At 42.7% G+C, this 20079-nt stretch overlaps 1 protein-coding gene across 1 annotated transcript; it reads left to right on the forward strand.

Moving 5' to 3' along the window:
- The first annotated feature begins 1013 nt into the window (after positions 1-1013).
- LOC139262855 (cationic amino acid transporter 2-like) lies at positions 1014-19437 on the forward strand. Its single transcript, XM_070878063.1, has 10 exons — positions 1014-1132; positions 3782-3947; positions 5009-5145; positions 6021-6243; positions 7192-7328; positions 11875-11977; positions 12540-12697; positions 13816-13982; positions 16398-16506; positions 18909-19437. Exons 1-10 carry the CDS (start codon positions 1108-1110, stop codon positions 19037-19039), a joined length of 1356 nt encoding a protein of 451 aa, XP_070734164.1. The 5' UTR covers positions 1014-1107; the 3' UTR covers positions 19040-19437.
- The last annotated feature ends 642 nt before the right edge of the window (positions 19438-20079 follow it).

Here is a 20079-nt window from a genome sequence, read left to right on the forward strand (position 1 = left end):
AAGGCAGCATCCTAGTACATCTGCACTGGACCCTCTCTATTGCCTCAACAACCTCCCTATATGATGGAACCAAAGCTGCATACGATACTCACAGTACTCAGTGTGGTCTCACTCATGCTTTATTGCATCTCAACTTTTATCTTCTATACCTCCTGCCATGAAACGCACTATTCCAGGGTTAAATATGAATGGTCACTTGGATGAGAGAACAGGTTTAACAGTGCAAGGAAGCATTACCTTCAAGAGTGAAGAACGTTTCCCTGTTGCCGATGGTTGTGGATTAGGCATGTGGTCAGCAACAAATTAAAACAAATTACAAGTGAGAATACAATAAGTGCAGTGAAGGAAAAGTTTTAACTGGAAATTTCAACCTTATTATGTGACATTCTCAACGTGCCAAAAAAGGCCAGAAGAACTAGGGGCCGAAATTCACCCCCGCCGGAAACAGGTTGCGGAGCCGGACATCGGCGGTGTGCGCTTTGCTGACGTACTTAGGAGGGTTCGGCAGCAATGGGGTGGAAGTGGGGACCGCCGTAAAAATCACTGGGGAGAATTTCGTGAGCGGCGGCCATTCAACTACAAATCGGCAGCCATTCGACAACACCGCATGACCACCACTTTCCGGCGGTAACAGGCCTTATTGGGAGGCTGAATTTCAGCCCCCTAGACTGTTGTAAATAAACCTGAAACCAATTAATATTAGTGGTAAGTCCCAATGGGGGTAATTTTACCGGAGCATGATAGTGTAAAACAGGCAATAGTGATTCAGCTGCCTGTCATACACCTCTCCTGGTTTTAATTTCTACTGATTTCAATGGGAGCGAGAATTGGGTGGGACGTATAACCAACGGCCAATCCGTATCCCATATCGCCCGTTTTACACTATCGCCAAAAATCAAAATGACCCCCAAGTAGTTTATGAAAAAGAATAATTGTACTTTTACCTGGTCTCATTTTACCGTGTTCTCCACTTCAGGTACAGCAAGTGTGGCGAGAGCATGGAGCAGTACCATTGATGAACTGTTAGGCAACCCCATTGAGAGATTTCTCAGAAACAATGCCAAAATAGGCTTACCAGGATTGGCTGAATATCCAGATTTCTTTGCGATGTGTTTAATAATGTTATTGGCAGGTAACATTAATTCAAAATATAATTTTTATAAAAGAGCAATTTAGTGACCAGTGTCATATATCTAGAAATACATAGAAGTTCCAACATGGAAATAGGCCATCTTGACCCAACCAGTTTGTGTCAGAATTTAACCTCTATGCAAGCAAATAATTCTACCCATCCTGTTCCCATGTCCTTTCAACCCTTTTCCCTTCATGCAGCTATCCAATCTAATCTTCAATGTTGACATTGTTTCTACCACAACTACTAAACTTGGAAGTATTTGGAGCAGCCTCATAACTCTCCATGTGAAAAAGTTTCTCCTGCCCTCTGTTCTAAATCTCTTAGACTGAATCTTGTATACCGGACGCCTCGTTCTAGACAACAACAACAACTTGTATTTATATAGCATCTTTAAGGTAGTGAAATGTCCCAAGGCGCTTCACAGGAGTATTATGAGATTAAAAAATTGACACCGAGCCGCATGAGTAGAAATTAGCACAGGTGATCAAAAGCTTGATCAAAGAGATATGTTTTAAAGAGCATCTTGAAGGAGGAAAGAGAGGTAGAGAGGCGAGAGGCAGGGAGTTCCAGAGCTTGGGGCCCAGGCATCTGAAGGCACGGCCACCAATGGTTGAACGATTATTATCAGGGATGCTCAAGAGGGCAGAATTCAAGGAGCGCAGACATCTCAGGGAGTTGTGGGGCTGGAGGAGATTTTAGAGATAGAGAGGGGCGAGGCCATGGAGGGATTTGAAAATAAGGATGAGAATTTTGAAATCGAGGCGTGGCTTAATCCTTTACTACTGGAAACAGTCTGCTTCTATCTCCCCTTAATCTTCTCCAGTAACCTCCCCTGTGATACCTTGTCAAAGGCATTCCTGAAGTCTGTGCACACTGCAATTTCCCTTTCTACCATATCCGTTACCTCCTCTAAGAAGTCTATGAGGTTTGCCAAGCACAATCGACCCGTTTGAAATCCATGCTGGCTACTCCGAACTATTGTCCCTTTGGGTTGGAATTTCCAATGGCTTACTGCCCGGTTTCTGGACAGTATTGGCCATTGTGGGTGGTAATCAGGTGAGCGAGAAATTCCTTACCTGAGTTATGCCGACAGTTTCAAGGTACCGCTGGGGAGCAGACTGCTGGCATGCACCGTCCTTAGATCGCCCTGGCGCGATATTTGGCTCAGTGGTGACCCGTAGGTGAATTCTTTTTTTAAATGCCCACGAGGATCAGCGGAGCTGGCCGGTAGGTGAGTAGTTCTTCAAGAAAAAGGTTAGTAATTGGTTTTTTACGAATTATTTTAAAAATCTGTTGTGATTATTTAGTTTAAAAGTATCTTGGGAATGTTTTTTGATTTTTTTTTAGGTGATTTTTTTGAAAAATTATTGTTATTGTTTTTCTGGTGTTTGGCCCAACCCGCAGCCTCGGGGTAAATTTGTATTGATTTTTTAACTTATCGCCCATTTTGTTTAGGAACCGCCCAATCGACCCTAAATTGCAATTTTTCGCCCAGAATGGGGGTGCAATGGCCATGCTTTTTTGCTCGGTGGATTTTTTTATTTTTTGGGGGGAAGTTTTCGCCGCCGATAATCTTCCCAATCTTTGCTGTCCAAAAGACCGCTATCAGGCACTGGTGGGCTGATAGGAAATTCTAGCCCTTTATCTAGATACATCGTAATTTGCTCTTTAATTAAAGCCAAGAATTTTTATAAGCACAGTTGTTAGGCTAACTGGTCTGTAATTCGATTAGTTGAGTAATTACACTTCAAAAAGTACTTAACTGGATGTCAAGTGCTTTGGGATGTCCTGAGGTCGTGAAAGGCACTCTATAAATGATAGTTCTTTCTTATTAACAATGCTAAAGAAAGATCCATAAAGAATATGCATTCTTTACTCAGTGAGTGGTGAGAATTTGGAACTCGCTATCACATGAAGTGGTTGAGGCAAATAACATAGATACATTTAAGGGAAAGCTAGATAAGCACATGAGGGAGAAAGGAATAGAAGGATTATGTTAATAGGATGAGATGAAGTAAAGTAGGAAGAGGCTCGTGTAGAGCATAAACAGCGGCATAGAGCTGTTAAAAGAAAGAAAGACGTGCAATTATATAGCGCCTTTCTCGGCCACCGGACATCTCAAAGTGCTTTACAGCCAATGAAGTAGTTTTGGAGTGTAGTCCCCGTTGTAATATGGGAAACGTAGCAGCCAATTTGTGCACAGCAAACTCCCACAAATAGCAATGTGATAATGACCAGATAATCTGTTTTTGTTATGTTGATTGAGGGATAAATATTGACCAAGACTCCAGGGATAACTCCTCTGCTCGTCTTCGAAATAGTGCCATGAGATCTTTTACATCCACCTGAGAGGGTAGACGGGGCCTTGGTTTAACATCTCATCCAAAAGACATCACCTCTGACATCACCTTCATCACCTATGCTCCCTCAGCACTGCATAGGAATGACAGCCTAGATGTATATGCTGCTGGAGTGGGACTGGAACTCACAACCTTCTGAATCAGAGGCGAGTGTGCTTCCCAAAGAGCCACAGCTGACACAGTGGGCTGGATGTCCTATTTCTATGCTGTAAAACTCTGATTTTATGCCTCAAAGTGCCCACATCCAAAGATAACTGAAAATTTCTTCTCATCCTCTCCTTTTTAGGTCTCCTGTCATTTGGTCCGAAAGAATCAACAACAGTAAATAAAATATTTACAATTATTAATATCCTCGTGCTTGTGTTTGTTATCATCGGAGGTTGCATTAAAGGAAGCATTTATAACTGGAACATTACTGCTGAGATGCTGTTGAACATCACTGCAGAAGCACGGTAGGTGCCAACGTTCAGCTGCCTGCTTCGGGGCATTGAATGTGTTGAGTAAATGTGTGTCGAAGCAATTGATCATTTTCTTAGCCTGTAAAAGCTGTAAAGTCACAGTGAGTGGAACTTTACTGACATAACGCCAGCATTTCACCACTACCACCTTGAATGAACCTTTGCAATTACTTCAAAAATATTAGCTAAAATATCTGTGGAGGCTGGGCATTTAATATATTTAAGTTGGACAGATTTTTGAACAATAAGGGAGTGAAGCGTCATGGTGAGCGGGCAGGAAAGTGGAGCTGAGCCCAAGATTAGATCAGCCATGATCTTATTGAATGGTGGAGCAGGCTCGAAGGGCCACTGGCCTACTCTTGCTCCTACTTCTTATGTTCTTAAGTAAAATTTACATAACGTAAATACTTGAAGGAGAAAAAAAAATGTAGGGATATGGGGATAGAGTTGGTGAGTGGGACTAACTGGATTGCTCTTGAAAAGAGCAGACTCGATGGGCCGAATGGTTTCCTTCTGTGCTTTACTATTCTATGATTCTATGATAATGCTCAGAATTGACGTAACTTTATTTCAGCCAATTTAGCCCCTTCCTCTCTGAAAGTATTAACTCTGACTGGATGCGATTCACAGGTGATGCCTGCCCTACACTGCCTTACTCAAGTGGCCCTATGTGAATACTTTGTGTGCAATTGAGCCAAACAGCTTCCAGTTCACTGCCTAGTTCACTGATCCTCAGCTTGGGTGGTGGCTGGATAATTACACCTGACCTCAGCTCCCGATGACAGCAAGGGAAAGAAAAAAAAAATGGTTGGGATTCTACTACAGATTACATTTCAGTACATCTTGTGTACCTCAGCTGAGGACAGGATCAGGCTCAGTCATGGGGGCACCCATGGTTGAATAGCTGGCTAATGCTCACTGTCTAGATACACAATTGAATAATGGCCATTTGTCTGACGTATTGGAGGGCTGCTAGCACCTGTTAGGGGAAAATATGTCGAGAAAGTGTGCTTTAGTTTACATTGTATGCTTTTCTGTTCTTTTACATGTTTTAGAAACCTGTCCTCAGCTGTAAACATCACCAGTGATTATGGAGCAGGAGGGTTTATGCCATATGGATTCAGTGGCACTTTGACTGGTGCTGCCACTTGTTTCTATGCGTTTGTAGGGTTTGATTGCATTGCGACTACAGGTATGTTGGCGATAAACAGAAAAACCACGAATGCTAGAAATCTGAAGTAAAAGCAGTTGCGTGAGCATTGATAAAGAGCAAGATATAACATTTTGCGAGACACCCTTCATCAGAACAGTGCTGACAAAGGGACCCATGGGCTGAGTATTGGCTTTGTTTTCTGTTTCTATTTAATTTTAATTGGTTTTTAGAGCATCTTCCTTATCTTCTCTGATAAATTTCTTCTGACTCTTCATGGCTGAGAGCGCAGGTTATAAACGATGCTCCACCACCAATGTTTCTCTTCACTGACTGCGAGTGATACACAAGATCAATCCGGCAGATGCCCACCAGTTGGAGGCTATCCTCTCTGCAAGTCGATGTTCGGTCTTCAATTACACCTCTGCTTAGCTCCTCCCATGAACTGTAGCTGTGATTGGGAATTCAGCGGACTGGGACTAGGTTTTATCCATTTAAAATGTGTGCAATAAAACCATCCCAACAGAAATGCACTGACCGTATTTCGTTGAAATATTTCATTGAGTTATTAATGGTAAATTAAGCTTATTTTAGATCCTTTCATTGTTGTAGCATCATTTTAAGGTTATTACTTTTGTATGACAATCACATTAGAAAAGAAAATGCAATTATCATGAGTGTTGCCCCTGGTAAAATTTTGTGAGGACACTATTAGGCATTTGTAATCTCAGTCTGTGGATCTGCTTTTCTTGTTGATTCAGCTTGGTGCCACAGTGCAGCCTATCGACAGCTCCTTTGTATGTTAAAGGAGGAATTGCTTGTGAAAAATTAAGGATGTTCAAAAGAACTAGCAGGGACCTCAAGCTATTTAACTCTGTTGTATCTCACACTGATTCCTTTATTTACTTTTTCCCCAGGTGAGGAGGTGAAGAATCCGCAGAAGTCCATCCCAATTGGGATTATAATGTCGCTTCTGATTTGCTTCTTGGCATACTTTGGGGTTTCTGCTGCACTTACGCTCATGGTGCCCTACTATCTCCTCGATACTCATAGCCCACTCCCTGGGGCCTTTGAATATGTTAAATGGGGTGCTGCTAAATACTTTGTGTCTGCGGGCTCTCTGTGTGCTCTTTCAACAAGGTACAGGTACTATATGAAGAAGATGCAATTTGTTTCTCAATCAAGTGTAGTTGCCCATTTGACACAGCAAGGTTCCTGTCTTTCAAATACACTAATAGTGCATGTTGTGTCATGCATGGCTTATTTGAGAAATACGTTTATTAATATGTACTGTATTTTATATATTTGACTTATGTACACTGTGCTATAATACATGTAGGCCTATATTGCCCTCTTAATGTAAACCATTGCAAATAGGGTGCATTGGGGAAACTGGTAAGAAAATCCTTTCATTTAATTCCCTCAAAACTGCATTATTATTACCTTAACAATTAGTTCACCATGTTTATAAAGTGCTGGCATGTATATACTGCAGGGAGAGAAAAAGACCTTGTTAATGTCACAAATGTGCTTATGCATAGAAGCAGTTGGTGCTTTCTTCAACGTAGGAATGATTCAAAAAGGGTGATACTCTCTTCTAAAGAGATCGATTGCAGGTGAAGTCGATCAAGCAGTTATAATTTCCTCTATGTACAAAATTAAAGAAAAGTTTTATTTCAATCATGCAAATGAATTTATACTTCAGGCTGAATTTTCGGCTTTGAGGATTTCGGGGGCGTTAATGACAGCAGGACGGTGGAAGCTGGCCTCCCAACCAGAAGAGCCGCCATTGCCGCACCCCTGGGGCAATAACAGAGCGGAAAATCCAGCCCTTTATTTTTGTACACACACGGGGAAATAGTAGGCCATGCTATCCGAGGCCTGTTCTTCATAGAATAAACATTGTATTCCACGGGTTCCTAGGCAGTATTCTCCATGTATTCTCCATTCATCCATCAGTGTCACCCAATTCAATTGTGTGTACTTAAACACTTGACTAGCAAGAAATTCCAGCAGCACCGTTTACCTGTCTCTCATTTTGCTTTTGGTTTTGATCTTGGGTTTTAATTGTGCTTTATTTCTCCACAGCCTTCTGGGTTCCATGTTCCCTTTACCCCGCCTTCTGTTTGCTATGGCAAGGGATGGCTTACTGTTTAATGTTCTAGCAAAATTAAGTAAGCGTCAGACTCCAGTTGTTGCCATGACAATTGCAGGAATTATTTCTGGTAAGGGGCGGTAAATATTTTGACCACATTTGAGCTCAATATTTCCAAGTATTATTCGGTTAACTGATTTATGAACGACCAAAATGTAATCTACTATCTATCAGTGTTTAATATAGTTTCAATCTATGCAGCTGTTTAACAATTTTAATTTTGTATATGAAGGAAAATATTTCCAATGCTGTAGTACCAGCGTTGTGCAGTAAAGTCTTTGGCCGTGATTTCGCCTAACGAAACTGGTCCGAATTCTGTAGCGGTCCCGGTCCGCTGCCTGTTTCAGCCTACTCACTACAAGTGATTTTACCTTGATTGGGCTTGTTAAATCCGCCCAGCGAGGTTTCCGGCCAATTATGATGTCATTTGATGATGTATCATCAGCCGGTTTCCTTAACGGGACCATGTCCACATTGATTTTGACAGTTGTTCAGTCAATGTTCTGCAGCATTGAGGTGCTACAAACACTGACAAGCACTGCACAGAGGTACAGGGTTGCAACCATGCTCTCCCATGACTCCCTCAGTCATGTATGTATGCTTGGGTTTACTAGCAACCAGGTGGCGCCACTGTCAGAGGTCATTGGGCTGTGCGCATGTGTGCGCGGCCCAGGTATAAAAGGCCAGCCATCTTGTAATGTGATCACTTTGGGCCCTAATAAAGTAGAGCCAGGTTTGTACCTGTTCGGAGTTTACAGTATTCAGTCTATTGAATTATTGCCTACACAACATTTGGCGATGAGGTAACAAGAACCTCCACATGCAAAAATGAGTACATTTGGAATTCTGGAGCGATTCGTGGAGGGAGAAGATTGGGAAGACTTTGTAGCCTGCTTGAACAAATACTTTGTGGCCAACAAAATGGAGAAAGAGGCAGATGCAGTTCAAACTCGCTTGTCACGCATATTGCTTAGTTATAGAACAAGACCCCATATGTTTACCGGGGTCTCCCCTGCTGAACTATTGATGAAGAGAGGTCTCAAGATTAGGCTCTCTCTTGTCCACCCTGACTTGAATAATTGTGTTGAATACAGACGTCAAAGTCAGCAAGGGTATCATGATCGCGCTACTGTGTCACGCGACATTTCTATCAATGCTCCTGTGTATGTACTGAATTATGGTCAAGGTCCCAAATGGATTGCCGGTACTGTTACGGCCAAGGAGGGTAACAGAGTGTTTATCGTTAAGCTCAAGAATGGGCAGACATGCAGGAAACATGTCGATCAGATAAAGCTGCGGCACACGGATGAACCGGAACAGTCTGAGGAAGACACAATCAGTGATCAACCAACCTACCCTCAGTCATCAGAGGACTCCGCTGTCATCAATGAATCTGGACTTTCAATCCCTGACATGGTCAATGAATCTGGACTTTCAATCCCTGACATGGTCATTGCCACTCCCATCAGATTGGCTACCCAGCCCCCAGTCATAACAGACTCAGAACACTCGCCCAAGGCTGGAGTTGAACTAAAACATTCAACTTGGGAGCGGAAAACCCTAGACTGTCTCAATTTGTAAAAAGACCGTTACTAATATCTTAAAGGGGGATATTGTCATGTATATATGCTTGGATTTACTAGCCACCAGGTGGCGCCACTGTCGGAGGTCATTGGGCTGAGCGCATGGGTGTGCGGCCCAGCTATAAAAGGCCAGCCATCATGTAATGTGATCACTTTGGGCCCTAATAAAGTAGAGCCAGGTTTGTACCTGTTCAGAGTTGACAGTATTCAGTCTATTGAGTTATTGCATGCACAACACCCTCCATATACTTATGGAGTGAGTCACAGCACTCGGGGAGGTTCTCGTCCCTTCCAATGGGCAGAAGAGACCTCCCCAGGAGACCACTGCATCCTGGTTGCACATTGCACAGGAGGGATGTCGTCAGGAGGAACTGGCTGCAGTGGCGCAAACATTTTACTCATCTCAGTAGATTACGAAATGTTACTGCAAAGCTACACTCAACCTCATCTTGCTGTACCACTTGTCATATCCCCATCACTCTGCCTTCCCTACACTACTGCTGCACATCCTTACTCTCACTGACTTACCTTGCACTTCCATTCATCCCTCTCTCTATATCTACATCATCACTTCTCTATCTCACTAGCCACCTCTCACATTCACCCTCATCCTAGTGCAATCATACCAACAAACAACACGCAAGGGTAGGCACTTGGGTATTTTTGTCATTGTTTATGTAAAGTTTCCGTTAATGTATTGTCAAACATTGAAATCTATATTTTGAACACTTTGCGTTCTTGGACAGATTTGTGTGCACCTTTGGAAGTGGCTTAGTGAGTTGCAGTGAATGGTGGGATATAAGGGTACCCCTGCAATGGTGATGAGTGAGAAAGAACTAAAGAACTGGCTTAGACATTGCAGGGATGTGTTATGGTGTTGGTGTGGGGTGATGCCAACCTGGCGCATCATGTGGCACCCAGAGTGTACAGCATCAAGTGAAGTAAATCTACCGATGGTGAGGCAATCGCTGGCATCCCAGGTAGCAATGTGATCGGGTGCTGATGCCCTATGTCCTGTGCAGCATCAGTCGATTGCGGAGAAAGTTGGTTTTGTTTGGTACTGCTGATGTGCCTAGTGATGCTGCTGTTGGGGATGATCATGGTGGGAATCTGAGGACCAAGGTGAGATTTTTTTCAAGGGCACCGATGCTGATGAAATAGATGGCAGGTGAGGTTGAGATGACACAAGCAATCTGTCAATGGTGAGAGAGGTTGTTCTAATGAGGTGACACTGGATAGAGAACAGCATAAAGCACAATCTGTCTTCCTATGCAGTAAGCAACAGCTTCTAACCTTGGAAAGTGAACACCTATGAAATAGAAGCTTTTATGTTAGGCCACAGCTAAGCTACTGTGTGCAGTTCTGGTCACCACATTATAGGAAAGATGTGATTGCACTAGAGAGGGTACAGAGGAGATTTACGAGGATGTTGCCTGGACTAGAGAATTTTAGCTATGAGGAAAGGTTGGATAGGCTGGGGTTGTTTTCTTTGGAACTGAAGAGGCTGAGAGGAGACCTTATTGAGGTGTATAAAATTATGAGGGGCCTAGATAGAATGGATAGGAAGGATCTATTTCCCTTAGCAGAGGGGTCAACAATCAAGGGAGATAGATTTAAAGTAATTGGTAAAAGGTTTTGAGGATGGTGGGAGTCTGGATCTCACTGCCTGAAAGGGTGATAGAGGCAGAAACTCTCACCACATTTAAAAAGTACTTGGATGTGCACTTGAAGTGGCGTTACCTACAGGGCTATGGACCAAGAGTTGGAAAGTGGGATTAGGCTGGATGGCTCTTGGACAGCCGGCGCGGACATGATAGACCGAAATGGCCTCCTTCCATGCTGTAAATTTCTATGATTCTAGACCATTTGCAGCTGTCTAGTTAAAGAAAGACTTGCATTTATATAGTGCCTTTCACGACCACCGGACGTCTCAAAGCTCTTTACAGCCAGTGAAATACTTTTGAAGTGTAGTCACTGTCGTAATGTGGGATTTAGTAAATCATCCCACGCTGACACAACACCCGATCTCCTTCCCTGATTTGATCCCCGAGCAGCGGGGAAGCTGTTGGCGAGCTCTAAAAATCTAAAGGTGAGCTTAAAATAGTTTTTAAGTGCTTGTTCACAAGCTCCTAAAAATCTAAATTGCCTCCCCCGTCCCTTGGTGTCGGGTCTGTTCAGCGCTGACAGACCCGACACCTGGGAGACTAGTGTGGAGGCGGTTGACAGCGGTCTCCCAACCCTCAGTCAATCTTATCAAATTTCACAGCTGACCTGCCTCCAATCCCATCCTCTCAGTGTCGGTAAAATTCCAGCCTTTATGTCACATCACTACAAATGCTGGATAAAGTCGCAGTAGTAGATACCGGTCAATCCCAAAAAGATATATGATTCATTTCCCCCCCGCCTCCCCCCGTCCAATTTTCTTCCCTTTGCTCCTTAAAGGTGGGGATTCATGCTGGCGTTTGCCTCCATGGAGATTACCAGTTCTCCAGTACCTCATCCAAGTTGTCCTAATTCATATATAAAATTATACAGCTAGTGTCAGTGGGGTAATGGTGAGTGGGTGGGAGAGGCCACTACAGAAGAGCCTAATACAGTCTTCACTCTGTATATGTGCGTTTTTTAGGTAGGGGCACAGGATAGTAATGGGGTGCGGGGGCGGTGGGGGGTGGGGATCCTAAATATTCTCGTATTGCTTGAATTTTTTTCAGTGGAGTTAGTAGGGAAGGGATCTCCGAGTTCAATAAGGTAGGGGACTGAAAGGTAGCAGCGGAAAGGAGGAAGTATTTGATGAAAAAGTCAGATATATACTCTGAATGGAGCAGACTTGATGGGCTGAATGGCCTTTTCTTGCTCCAGACTTTCTTATATTTTCAAATATTGAGGCGGTTTAAGAGTTCAGAGAGAGAGAATTGTTCTCCATTTTCTTTTAGCGACATTCAATTTATGTTCTTATATGTATTTCATGTATGATATTTAAACTAATTACTAAACAGAAGTAATTTCGCAATTACTGTTTGATTTTCTTTTTAGCTATATTGGCATGCATTTTTGACTTGAGGACATTGGTTGATATGATATCCATTGGAACACTTCTGGCCTATTCATTGGTGGCAATATGTGTCATTATTTTGAGGTAAGAGTTCTGCTTCTAGGTAGATGAGAGATCAATAAAAGAGAAAAAAGAAAGACTTGCATTTTTATAGCGCCTTGACGACCATCGGACGTCTCAAAGCACTTTACAGCCAATTAAATACTTTTGGAGTACAGTCACTGTTGTAATATGGAAACACGGCAGCCAATTTACGCACAGCAAGCTCCCTCAAACAGCAATGTGATAATAGATAATCAGTTTTGTTATGTTGATTAAGGGATAAATATTGGCCACGACACCGGGAGAACTTCCCTGCTCTTTTTCGAAATAATGCCTTGGGATCTTTTACATCCACCTGAGAGGGCAGACGGGGCCTCAGTTTAACATCTCATCTGAAAGACGGCACCTCTGACAGTGCAGAACTGCACTGGGGTCTCAGCCTAGATTTATGTGCACAAGACCCTGGAGTGGGACTTAAACCCACAACCGTCTGATGCAGTCGCGAGTGTGCTACCCACTGAGCCACAGCTGACACTGCAATCCATATGTTTTATGGACAGAGGTTTAATTTACCAATAAAATAAATGTTTTGTTTATGCAATAGGCACCAACCAGATTTTAGTAATAAAGTTGGCATTGAAATGAATGAAGAGAAACACAGTCGACAGACTACAGGATTCAGTTTTAGGTCGTTGGTTATTCCTCTTCAATTCCCCACACAGCAATCATCAAACATTGTTACATGCTGTGTAGGACTAATAGGTGAGTGCTCATCAGAGTATTTGAAAGAATAACCGTTACTAAATGATTGATTCAAAAGGCAAGATGAGTAACTCAATACATAACTTGGGCCATGCTACAGTGTGATATGCGTGCTTACATATCACTCCTGCTCATTCTGGCCCACAAAGGGAACATTTAAACTTACCTGGAAAGGCCATTTTAGTCTTCGTACCTACTTGTAGCTACCAAGGCTGCTTTTGTGGGTGTCCCATTCACTAGATGCTGAGAAGATGTTTCCCCCCGGCTGGGGAGTCTAGAACCAGGGATCCCAGTCTCAAAATAAGGGGTCGGCCATTCAGGACTGAGATGAGGAGAAATTTCTTCAATCAAAGGGTTTGTGAATCTTTGGAATTCTCTACCCCTAGAGGGCTGTGAATGCTCAGTCATTGAACATATTCACGACAGAGATGGATAGATTTTTGGATAATAAGGGAATAAAGGGAAATGGGATAGTGCAGGAAGGTGGAGTTGAGGGAGAAGATCAGCCATGATCATATTGAATTGTGGAGCAGGCTCAAAGTGCCGAATAGCCTACTTTTGCTCCTATTTCTTATGTTCTTAGAATTGTGTCGGGACTCCGATTTCCATGTATGTACGAGGCTCCGACCTGAGTCTTTCCCACTCACACCCCAGTTATAATGTCATCGAGGTCCTATCGTTGTCATAGAATATGTTCCTAGAATGGCGTCGGGACCCCGATTAGCATTTACCTATAAGGCTCCCGCCTGCCAAGAGCCTCACCCGCCACCAAAACCAATGCCTTTAAAGTCGGAGATCACTGGAAATGGAACAGGAAATGGACCTGCTCCATTTTAGCTGCTCACCCACTCCATTTCCTGCAACGTTCAGATATTTAAATAATGTGTTGTCCTTTTTGTAACAATATTGCATTGAGAAGATTCATTTCCTCTCTGGACTATTTCTAGCACGTGGTTAATATGTTCACATTAAATCCCTGCATGTGCTACATTAATGTAGTTAATTAATGCATTCAAAATAAACGCAAAGAGGAAATGAAACCCGTAGAAAGCTATCATTAAATCATTACATGTCATGATGAGGAACTTATTTTGACTTTTCATTTCTCTCCTCTTCAGTCATCTTAGTTTGTATTCTGAGTGGTGTGATCACATATCAGCTGGAATCTATCAAAGCAGCAGAGATTTGGAGTATTGGTTGCTTGGTGCTTATTGTGCTGATATCAACACTCGCAGTTTTTATTATCTGGAGGCAGCCTCAAAATCAGAAGAAAGCTTCATTTATGGTAAGCTGATGGTGGAGATAAATAAAAGTACCAATGGAAGATCCCACACAAAAGATTAATGTGCAAAGTTAAAGCACATGGGATTGGGAGTAGTGTGCTGACGTGGATTGAGAACTGGTTGGCAGACAGGAAGCAAAGAGTAGGAGTAAATGGGTACTTTTCAGAATGGCAGGCAGTGACTAGTGGGGTACCGCAAGGTTCTATGCTGGGGCCCCAGCTGTTTACATTGTACATTAATGATTTAAACGAGGGGATTAAATGTAGTATCTCCAAATTTGCGGATGACACTAAGTTGGGTGGCAGTGTGAGCTGCGTCGAGGATGCGATGAGGCTGCAGAGTGATTTGGATAGGTTAGATGAGTGGGAAAATGCATGGCAGATGAAGTATAAAGTGGATAAATGTGAGGTTATCCACTTTGGTGGTAAAAACAGAGAGACAGACTATTATCTGAATGGTGACAGATTAGGAAAAGGGGAGGTGCAACAAGACCTGGGTGTCATGATACATCAGTCATTGAAGGTTGGCATGCAGGTACAGCAGGCGGTTAAGAAAGCAAATGGCATGTTGGCCTTCATAGCGAGGGGATTTGAGTACAGGGGCAGGGAGGTGTTACTACAGTTGTACAGGGCCTTGGTGAGGCCACACCTGGAGTATTGTGTGCAGTTTTGCTCTCCTAACTTGAGGAAGGACATTCTTGCTATTGAGGGAGTGCAGCGAAGGTTCACCAGACTGATTCCCGGGATGGCAGGACTGACATATCAAGAAAGACTGGATCAACTGGGCTTGTATTCATTGGAGTTCAGAAGAATGAGAGGGGATCTCATAGAAACGTTTAAAATTCTGATGGGTTTAGACAGGTTAGCTGCAGGAAGAATGTTCCCAATGTTGGGGAAATCCAGAACCAGGGGTCACAGTCTAAGGATAAGGGGTAAGCCATTTAGGACCGAGATGAGGAGAAACATCTTCACCCAGAGAGTGGTGAACCTGTGGAATTCTCTACCACAGGAAGTTGTTGAGGCCAATTCATTAAATATATTCAAAAAGGAGTTAGATGTAGTCCTTACTACTAGGGGGATCAAGGGGTATGGCGAGAAAGCAGGAATGGGATACTGAAGTTGCATGTTCAGCCATGAACTCATTGAATGGTGATGCAGGCTCGAAGGGCCGAATGGCCTACTCCTGCACCTATTTTCTATGTTTCTATGAATCAAAGATTGCTTGATTAAACATTTCTAATATCCAGTAAATTAAGTTTGGATTCTCTCACCATTTTTGTTTGTAATAGACACCTTGAAAAAAAGATTGTTTTGATAAATGGTGGCGTTTCGAACAGATAAGACTTTACTATAATATAATCTGGTTGCATTTATATAGTGGCCTCTCTTCCCACTGCTAAATCATTACCTCTGGAGTCCCACAAAGATCTATCCTTGGCCCTCTCTTATTTCTCATCTCCATCCTGCCCCTCGGCGACATCATCAGAAAACACAACTTCAGGTTCCACACTCAGCTCTACCTTGCAACCACCTCTTGCAATCCCTCCATGGCCTCCAATTTGTCATGCTGCTTGTCTGACATTCAATATGGGATAAGAAGAATTTTTAATTAAATATTGGGAAGACCCGCCACAAACTCCGATCCCTAGCCACTGACTCCATCCCTCTCCCTGGCCACTGTCTGAGGCTGAACCCGATTGTTCGCAACCTTGGCCTCCTATTTGACTCTGAACTGAGCTTCCAACCTCATATCCTCTCTATCACCAAGACTGCCTACTTCCACTTCTATAACATCACCTGTATCCATCCCACCTCAATTCATCTACCACTGAAACACTCATCCATTCCTTTGTTACTTCTAGGCTCGAATTTTCCAATGCTCTCGTGGTCGGCCTCCCACCTTACACCCTCTGTAAACTTGAGCTCATCCAAAACTCTGCTGCTCGTATCCTAATTTGCACCAAGTCCCGTTCACCTATCACCCCCGTGCTCGCTGATCTACATTGGCTCCTCATCCAGCAATGCCTCGATTTAAAAATTCTCATCCCTATCTCTGTAACCTCCTACACCTCTACAACCAATGTTCCTTTTAATTTTTGGGCGGTGGGGGTGCGGTCCCTTTAAATTGCTGTCTATGGAGGACCTGGTCATATATTTATTTGAAAATCAACTGAATAATGGAGAAATGCTAAAAAAATCTGACAGGTATCTGTGATCTTTTGTTTAAATGCTTGTGGCATGAACAAATAATACAAGTTTATCTTTATTGTAGACCTTCAATAGAATGCTTTAATTTTAATACTTTGACCATGATTTAAGATATAACGAGGGAGTAATGTACTGTTAAAAGGACTATACTTCCTTGCTATCAAGTCTAGTATAGTCTATCCTGATGTGTATGTTTTGCTGTATTTAAAGGTGCCCTGTCTACCACTCCTGCCAATACTCAGTATTTTGATAAACATTTACCTGATGACACAGTTGAATGTTGCCATCTGGATTCGACTCTCTGTTTGGATGGCAATTGGTAAGATTCTTCATCACAGTTTAAATAGTCAATATTGTAATTCAGTGAAGCTGAAAGAAAGACTTGCATTTATTTAGCGCCTTTCATGACCACCAGACGTCCCAAAGTGCTTACAGCCAATGAGGTACCGCTTGAAGTGTAATCACTATTGTAATGTAGGAAGCACGGCAACTAATTTGTGCACAGCAAGCTTCCACAAACAGCAATGTGATAATGACCAGATAATCTATTTTTGTTATGTTAATTGAGGGATAAATATTGGTCAGGACACCAGGGATAACTTCCCTGCTCTTCTGCGAAATAGTGCAATAGGATCTTTTACGTCCACCTGAGAGAGCAGACGGGGCCTCGGTTTGATGTCTCATCCAAAAACCCGCATCATCTTATAGACTATAATTGGGAACAGCTAGTTCCTTTTGAATGATTTTGAATTGATTTGCTCAGACAAGGCTAATTTCCCCAAAACAGTGCAGAAAAACAACAATAGGCTGTTCAAGGCTAATGTAATATATTTGCTTCATGGGTTCTTTGTTTAATAATTCATAACAATACATTGCTATTAAGAACTAGTTGGTTTATTAGCAAAAGGTTTAACAGTCACATTGCACATTATCAGTTCCTCCACCAGGCTCACAACCACATGCCTCATCGTGGATCCCATGAACCCAACTGGCTGGGATTTTATTGAGTCTTATGAAAATCGCGTGACGGGCTAAGCCACTCCCAACTCAACAGCTCTACAAACCTGTGAGCATACTCACAGGTGCATGCATTACAGCCAGATGCCTTTCAATTTGAGGCTACAGGAGATGGGGAACTAATATAGGTCATGAAGAGCAGGGGTATTGTGTAAGTAAGATATGATACTAGCAGCAGACATTTGGATGAGCTGAAGTTTACATTGGGCAGAATATAAGAGGCTAGCCAGTGACGCATTAAAATATTAGAGTCTGGAGGTGAGAAAAATATGAACATTTTCTTCAGTAAAAATAAAGTTGATTCAATGTGGAGTGAAGGAGAACTGCTATCCAGCCAAATCTTGTACATTGAATATGGTGACTACATCTCTCTAATTCTCTCACCCCACCCCCCCCATTTTCTCTATATTCTACCCTCCACATTAGCAATGGCGTCTATGCCAACTACCCATTTGGACGCAGAACAGTCTGTTATACAGATATGACCACTGATACTGGCAATGTTGCTCCTTGTGCTACTTGGCATGAGGTGCCCTTGAACAGAAAACTGGGCAGTGGCTGTCACTAAACCCTGGAGAAGAGACATACATTTTCTTAAATAATGAATGAAGTTGGGTAGCATTGTTCGAGTGCACCAATGTACTGCGGCATGGATCAGCGGATCATGGGCTGGGGCCACAGTTTTCCACATGTTGAGTTTTTGTGATCTCAGTCAAATCATCATGAGGAAGTGCCAAGCAGCGATCAAGAGTGCAATGGACCCAAAGTTTGGATTACTTCAGAAAGTAACTCTGTAACTTTCTGTTGTAAGAAAATATGTAGGAAGATCAGCTTAAATCTAGGGGAGGACAGATTGGAGTCGCAATTCTGAAGGTTAAGGAATCATAAGTTAATAACGATTGTCACACTAATGTGCTATATGTAGTGAACATTTCCTTATCACACAGATTTTTTAAGATATTTATATTTATGCCTACCTTTTTTGGGGCATTTCTACATCATGTACCATCTTCAGCTCATAGAGTGGGTGGACAGGAACCTAGCTCCCACATGTCTGCCAATGCTGCTTTGTAATTGGCAGCAAGGAGATGGTTGAAAGCAGCCCAGGATGACTGTCCTTCCAATTCCCTGTCCCGCTTACACTCTGACGTCTCTGCCTTTGTCCCAGTGGAGTTCAACACAAGCTCGAGGAACAGCTCCTTAACCTTCGATTAGCCACTGGTGGGTGGGGTGGTTAGCAGCCTTGGTGTCAACCTGCTTTTATCTTCCTGGAACATTGGCGCCTTTGTCATTTTTGCCTGTTTCCATTTTTGTCTGCACCCACTGCCACAGCTATGTAGATAAAGAAAAGTAAGAACTTATATTTATATAGCGCCTTTCACGACCTCAGGACATCCCAAGGTTCTTTACAGCCAATGAAGAGCTTTAGAAGTGTAGTCACTGTTGCCATGTAGGAAACACGACAACTGAATAGCGCACTGCAAGCTCCCACAAACAGCGATGTGGCGGCTGCAACGGTAGTGTGAATGAGGCGGCAAGTGACGCAAGGCCAAGTTCAGACAACCATTGCCCCGTCTACACAGGGAGGAGAGATTTGAAATCGCCACCATAGTTACTGACAGATTGAGAAACTTTTTTTTCCCCCTTTTACTGCACGTCACCTTATTAATGTTGAAATGTAAAACTTTCCACATCATTTGACAGGTTTGCTGATATATTTTTGCTACGGCATTCGGCACAGTGTGGAAGGTAAGCGTCATCAAGACTGTTCGGTCCCAAGTCCACTTGGAAATGAAAAGCCAGCTGAGGAAGAGAATAAGGACGAGATGGTTTAAGGGAACCAATGACCTAACAAGGACCAGTCAATGATGACTACTTCTCAACAAACTAAATGTGGGAACAACACAGTTCCTCTACCACAACAACAACACCTTGCATTTATGTAGCATCATTAACGTAGTTAACATCCCAAGGAGCTTCAGAGGAGTGGCATCAAATAAAATTTGATTATTAAATATTAAATGCTGCAACCAGAAATGTATTGCGTAAACGTCTAAAGTAGGAAGGTCAATGTAAGTTCTGCTGTGCTTTAAGAGTTCTGCTCAACTACAACACAAGGAACACCTAAGGTATCAAAGATGACTACTGTGTAAAAAGGATTAACATTTTGATTAATTTTGTTTGACCTGCATGTTTTGCTTTCTGTAATTCAAACAAGCCATTCAGTGAGCAAAGTACCCACAAAATGTTACAAATAAAGTAAATTCTGAAAGAGCTGCAGCTCAACCAGCTTTCACTTGAAAAAAGAAAGACTTGCATTTATATAGCACCTCTCACAACCTTAGGATGTTCCAAAGTGCTTTACAAACCAATTAAGTACTTTTGAAGTGTAGTCACTGTTGTAATGTAGGAAACACAGCAGCCAATTTGTGCACAGCAAGCCCTCACAAACAGTAATGTGATGATGACTAAACAATCTGTTGTAGTGATGTTGTTTGAGGGATAAATGTTGCTCTTCTTCGAAATGATGCCATGGGATCCCTTACGTCCACCTGAGAGGACAGACGGGGCCTCGATTTAACGTCTCATCTGAAAGACGGCACCTCCGACAGTGCAGCACTCCCTCAGTACTGCACTGGAGTGTCGGCCTACATTTTGTCCTCAAGTCTCTAGTATGGGATTTGAACCTGGAACCTACTGACAGAGGTGAAAGTGCTACCAACTGAGCCACGGCTGCATTTTGACATATTCATGTTACGCATTTACTCGAAACTCGCCAGACACATTTTTGGGTATGTTGGCTTTAGGTTTAAACTGCAGCACAAAAGGTGGATTAGTAATCCTTTTCATGATCTTCCATGTGGTTTGCTCTCAA

This window comes from Pristiophorus japonicus, chromosome 4 (genome assembly GCF_044704955.1).
Source record: "Pristiophorus japonicus isolate sPriJap1 chromosome 4, sPriJap1.hap1, whole genome shotgun sequence".
In the NCBI taxonomy this organism is placed as follows: Eukaryota; Metazoa; Chordata; class Chondrichthyes; family Pristiophoridae; genus Pristiophorus; species Pristiophorus japonicus.

Bases quoted from the DNA above. Each gene is read 5' to 3' on its own strand.
- LOC139262855 (XM_070878063.1), top strand. From the start codon at position 1,108: ATGTGTTTAATAATGTTATTGGCAG. The intron at 5,146-6,020 runs GTATGTTGGCGA...CTTTTTCCCCAG, and splicing joins TGATTGCATTGCGACTACAG to GTGAGGAGGTGAAGAATCCG. The intron at 11,978-12,539 runs GTAAGAGTTCTG...TTTATGCAATAG, and splicing joins ATATGTGTCATTATTTTGAG to GCACCAACCAGATTTTAGTA.